Below are 5,491 nucleotides of genomic sequence, written 5' to 3' on the forward strand. Positions count from 1 at the left end.
AAAAAGTGGCCACCTGTGCAATCGTCAATTTTGCCGTGTGGGTTGTTATTTTTCCCTGATGCATGTTGTGTCGTCGCTGCGCCAGCGAGCCATGTTACAATGTTCAGGCGCTTCCTTCTAGACCGGGGCATTCTTTGATAACAATTAATTGTTATTTCCTGTTGAAATGTTTCTTTTTACCTTTTAACTTCTTTTCAATCTCAAAGTATTCTAAAAATCAGCTAAAAATAATAATACTTAACAGTATTTTTTTTTAAACTGCACAACGAAAAAAAAATAAAATAAAAACAAGCGAATAAAAGAATATATAAACTTCAAATAATAGACTAAAAATAATATTACTTACAATGAGTTTTAAATTGTGATCTTAATTGGCCTGCAATTCACTTATATGTACATACAATTACATGGCTTGCCGAATCGAGAGAAATAAGTTCCATTGCCTTGGATTAATATTTGGTTTTAAGGTTTTAAATAATATTGAAACGATTTACAATTACATTAGCATTAAGATAAGCACTTTATTTCCTTTCAATAAAATTAGTAAATTAGTTTAAAATTTTATACAATATTAATTAAAATTTAAATTTTTAGTAAAATACTGCGTTGCAGCTCCAAAATGATCTTGGACAATAAATTCTTGCTATTTTGGCCAATGCACATTTCGAATCTAATGTGACAACTTTGTCATTGGTCATGTGGTTCCAAAAGTGAACGACAATACTCTCGGAAATCCACTTTTTGTAATTGGAACCAAAGTTGTCCATGATTAAAGTGTAGTGGTTCATTGATCGCACCGGACTAGTCATTTTGTAGCTCGGGATGACCACGTCGAGCAATTTTCCTTCTCGGACAACTTCCGGGGGAAGTTTTCCTGTAACATTGGTAATCGCGGTGTTGAAGGAGTGAAGACCAATGATGTAATCTTGAGCGTCAAAGTTCTTGCCGATTATTTTTATAATTAAACCCAGTAGGGGGTGATTTTTGGTGAAGCCGAGCAGACAGGTGTTGAGGTACGAATCGTCCATTGGTGTGAGGAAATTTTTGGTTTTCTCCAAAAATTGGGTCATGCTCTTGACGCTGATCAGGTCCAGGTCCATGTAAGCACCTCCAACCTTCCAAAGTAAGGCCAATCGCAAAAGGTCACTCAGGTGCACAAAAGGGTGAGGCCCTTTAATGGCTTTCAGGTACGCCTCCTCCAGTCCCGTTCCGTCAAAAACCAATTTTGGATCTACTGTGGTTAAATGGACATTTTGATGATTGGCGATTATCTCAGCCAGGGCACGATTTTCATATAAGGTCAGAGTAGCGACGGGACCTGTGAAAATTAAAATCAGGTTGACGGTCGGGTTGAGGCGGGCGAAGGACTCGATGGTGCACGCCTGTCTCGGTTTCAAAATTCCCTTTCCTGAAGTTTCGGTGAAAAACATGTTTTTGCCGCCAAATGTTTTCTGGAAATTTTCAACCGAGTTCAACAAATTGGTTATGTCCGGTATGGAAACGGTGTCATTTTCTCCACGACACGTTTCATTTTGGCAGCACGACGAGCGTCTAGGAGAGAAAAAAGGGATCAGGACGGTGAAGAAAATAAGAAGGGCCACGGCGAGGCCTTGAAAAAACGGCAATGACCTCCGCGCGTCCACCTTCAGAGTCTTAACATCCCGCGGGTGAATTTTGTAGCGCCGCGCAACGTTTTCCATTGTTGATTGTTCTGTACTGAGCAGGGGTTTTTATCACACGAAAGTTTTGCCCTGTGAGCCGGAAGCGTGTCTTTTTTTGATAAAAGCGTGCAAGTATTTTAAATAATTACATAAGCAAAATAAAATTTAAAAAAAAAAATAGAATATTTTTCTAGTACTTTTATTTATTAGTTTCATTATTATTGATGTTTATTAAAAGAAAAACTGTAAATATTTAAATATTATATGAAATAATGAATATATTTAATTGTGTTACTCAAAATACTATCGAAATTCTTAAAAAAAAATTAAATATTATAAATATTGTATTTAATTATATTATTAATAGTTGTTAAACAAAATCGGTTTACGTGTCCGTTTTTTTTTTTAATTCTATCGTCTCTAAAATTATAATTAAAGCCAACGTTAAGGTTTATATTTATCATTATTACATGCTTTATTTTATAAATCAACAACGCACTAACAGAGTATATTGCGCGCCTTTATAAGGCGGTGCAAGTGATAACAGTTGCAATAACAACATCAGAACATTTCTTCACTACATGTTTGGCTACCTGGGATTTTTAATAGATTAAAAACAAGCTGCTCTTTGCAATGCAACATCAACCAAAATAAATCAAATTTTATTTAAAAAAATAAAGGAAACCTGCCCCAGCTAACAAAAATAATTTTAAAATTGGTGTATCCTTCTGATGTCTCCTATTATTTTAAATGCATTTATATAATTACAAAAATAATTCTATAACAATGCACTTTTGCACTTCTGTGTTTCCAACTAAGACAGCAAATCCAGCTTTGTTCTTACAACAAAATCACTAAATGCAACTAAATCAATCAGTCATTGTGAACTAATTGCCACTTTTTTAATATTAAAATGACTTGAATGGCAAGAAAGAAACTAAATTAAAATTTTAAATGCACAATTGTTGACCAAAAATAAAAATGCCACTTTTTGTTTCAATAATAGAGGGTTAAGCAATCCCGGCGGGGTCACAGAGGTGGGCTATGAGGGTGAAATCTCTTCTCTTCTTCGTCATGTAGACGGGCAAGGTCGAGGGAGGAGGTCGTCGGCAGTCCGCAGGGCAGGTCAAGAATTTCCTCCTCAAACTGCAGTATATTTTCAGCCTCCACTAAAATTTGAAAAAATTTATTTAAAATTAAATTTTATTTAAATTAAACTATAAATTTATTTACTTCTAATTCTGTGCAGTTTGTTCCCATAGGCCATATCTGCATGATATGCAACCACAAAGGTCAAGGGCAGCAGGGGCACCAAAACGCCAGGTTTCCTCGTCCTCCTGAATCTAAGGTGCCAGTTTAGAGTTGAATTCAAATAGCTTGAAAAAAATGTCTTACCCAGCAAACATGCCGAGGGAAGCCACCCCGTAGAAGGCGCCAAGCCAGTAGAAGAGTTCCCTGGCCCTTGCGACCTGCATGGCCATGATTCGCTGCCTCATTTGGTTCTGCAGCTGAATTTGTCGCTCCACGGACACCCTGTTCACCTCGGCCACAAACTCCTGCTGCTTTTTCTGTCCATCTTCGGCCTCCCTGCTTTTGCCCTGGCCCATCTCTCGAGTTCTTTTTCCCCTGGTGAAATTAAATAAAGATCTGTCTAACCCAGTCTGATGGTTTGTTTTGGTTGATGCAATTTCGTAGTCAAACAGCTGTACCGGTTGGTCTGCAACGCGATCGATAACCAGCGTCTGCCGCCGTTGCGTACACATGGGAGAACCGACCGGAGATCGGTGTGCGTTCGTTCGGTGCTCGGTGAAAGTTCGTGCTGCGACTAGGGCGACAAGCTGCGGAGTAATTTAGAGTTTTTGGTGCTCACCGGTGCTCACGGGCGGGAAAAAAATACATTTAAAATTAGTTAAACTATAATTTTAAACGATTTTATTAGAATAAAATATTTAAAATCTTTGACTAAAAATATGGTCCTTTGAAGAGCCACCACTTAATTAATTTTGTAAACAAAATTAATTTAACTTTTAACAATTTCACATTCTTTTTGCAATAAAGAATTAAATACAAATTAAGTTTTAATCTTTCAAAAACGAAATATTGAACTCAAATTTTCAAACAAAGTATAAGAATTTCATAAGATATTAACTTTTTTTAAATAAATTACACAAAATTAAAAAGCTATTCAGCAATTTTTAATTCAAATCAATCTGTAAATGAATATTTCCTTGATTTATATTTCGTCGTGTAATATCTGCTTCTGCGGTTCTATCCATTTCTTCCTTATCTTCTCAGCCTGAAAGATCAGATAGGATAAAAAACATGGTGTTTTTTTCCTATTGATTTGACTCGTAACAGATGCGAAATGTCGTCGGTCTCTCTTCTTGATATTAAAAAGTGCGCCGCGCGCGCCTCGTTCCACATTTCATGTGTAAAATCCACCCTCGAGTTTTCTGCCCGCGATTGCCAAGTCAGATCACTCGCCCGAAGAGGCATGAACTGCAGATTTGTCACGGCACGCCGTGGTGACCTCTTTTGTGCTCACAACTTTTTGATAAAAAAAAACTTTGCAACTCACACGCGAAAGTTGTCACATTCACATTTGCCTCGCAAAGTTTGAAATTTCAAACAAGAAGCTTTTCGTCCTTCGGGATTTGATGTATGATTCAAACTTTGAGTAAAGAGGTTTTTTGTTTTTTACTGCATGATACATTTTTTCTGTTGGAATATTAATAAAATTTATCATGATTCCAGTTTTTCATATTTAAATCATTTGATTTTTAAAATTTCCAAGCATTGATTTTAATTTATAGTGCGAAATGTTGGGGAAAAGCAGCTTGCAAATTCTCAGAATGAATTTTGATTTGATTGAACTCTAAAGAGGAAATCATTTGGAAAATTGTATATTTATGCTTCAACAAGCTGTGAGAAAATCGTGTGCGCCCGTTTTCAAGTAAATTATGCGAATGGCAAATAATTTTGGTAGATCCGCATATGTATCCAAATTGGCGTAATCAAACGTCAAATTGAGGCAAATTTGTTTTTTGCGCTCCTGCCAATTAACGAGGACTCTGTGAAAGGGTTTTTCACGCATAATTTCTCTGTGCGCGCATCACTGATTAGGCAATATCAAAATGCTTAATTAAGCACTGGATACACGGAAAATCAAAAGCATAATTAAAATTACATTGCAATCAATTATTCATATTTATTTTTGTAGTCACTGATATTAAATTTATTTGCAGTGGAAAAATCACTTAATAATTAATGTTTTACCGACTATCAATCAGTTTAACATAAAAATCTCAATTACTTTAACGTCTCAATATTTGAAAGTTTTCACAAAACTATAGAAATGAACATTAATTTCGAAAAAAAATTCATTTTAGTTTGAAATATCTAGGAATTTTTATTTTAATGAAAATAATATTGAAAGAGGAGAATAAATACAGAAAACTATTTTGAATCTGATTATAAAATTACTGCAACTAAGTAATTTTTATGGAATGGAGATAACAATAAATTTATTATCATCTTGGTCGTAAAATATCACCGACTGATCACCGAGTGAATATTTTTAATTTTTTTTTCTTGCAATATTAATAGTTAAAAGTTTGATTTCCATAAACTTAAAAAAATGCTCTCTTCAAATGCAGTTTTAAATTTTTCAGACATAAAAATCAATTTTATTTTGTAAAAAACAAAATGTTAATTAATTTAAATTTAATAAAAGTGATAAAAACATTTAATAATAAACCTTTTCGAGTGTCAGCCTCTGACGGTGGCGGTGCTAAGCTGCGGCCGGTTCTCCGCATGATTGCTGCAGCCGC

The 5,491-nt window shown here is 35.1% G+C and overlaps 1 protein-coding gene across 1 annotated transcript; it reads right to left on the reverse strand.

Moving 5' to 3' along the window:
• Positions 1–2,331: 2,331 nt before the first annotated feature.
• On the reverse strand, positions 2,332–3,430 carry LOC132192487 (plasminogen receptor (KT)). The gene is made up of 3 exons (XM_059612469.1): positions 3,057–3,430; positions 2,895–3,004; positions 2,332–2,830 (listed from the first exon to the last, which is right to left on the reverse strand). Exons 1-3 carry the CDS (start codon positions 3,422–3,424, stop codon positions 2,691–2,693), a joined length of 618 nt encoding a protein of 205 aa, XP_059468452.1. The 5' UTR covers positions 3,425–3,430; the 3' UTR covers positions 2,332–2,690.
• Between the last annotated feature and the right edge of the window lie 2,061 nt (positions 3,431–5,491).

Source organism: Neocloeon triangulifer, unplaced genomic scaffold (assembly GCF_031216515.1).
Source record: "Neocloeon triangulifer isolate White Clay Creek 2 clone unplaced genomic scaffold, ASM3121651v1 ptg000003l, whole genome shotgun sequence".
Taxonomy (NCBI): Eukaryota; Metazoa; Arthropoda; class Insecta; order Ephemeroptera; family Baetidae; genus Neocloeon; species Neocloeon triangulifer.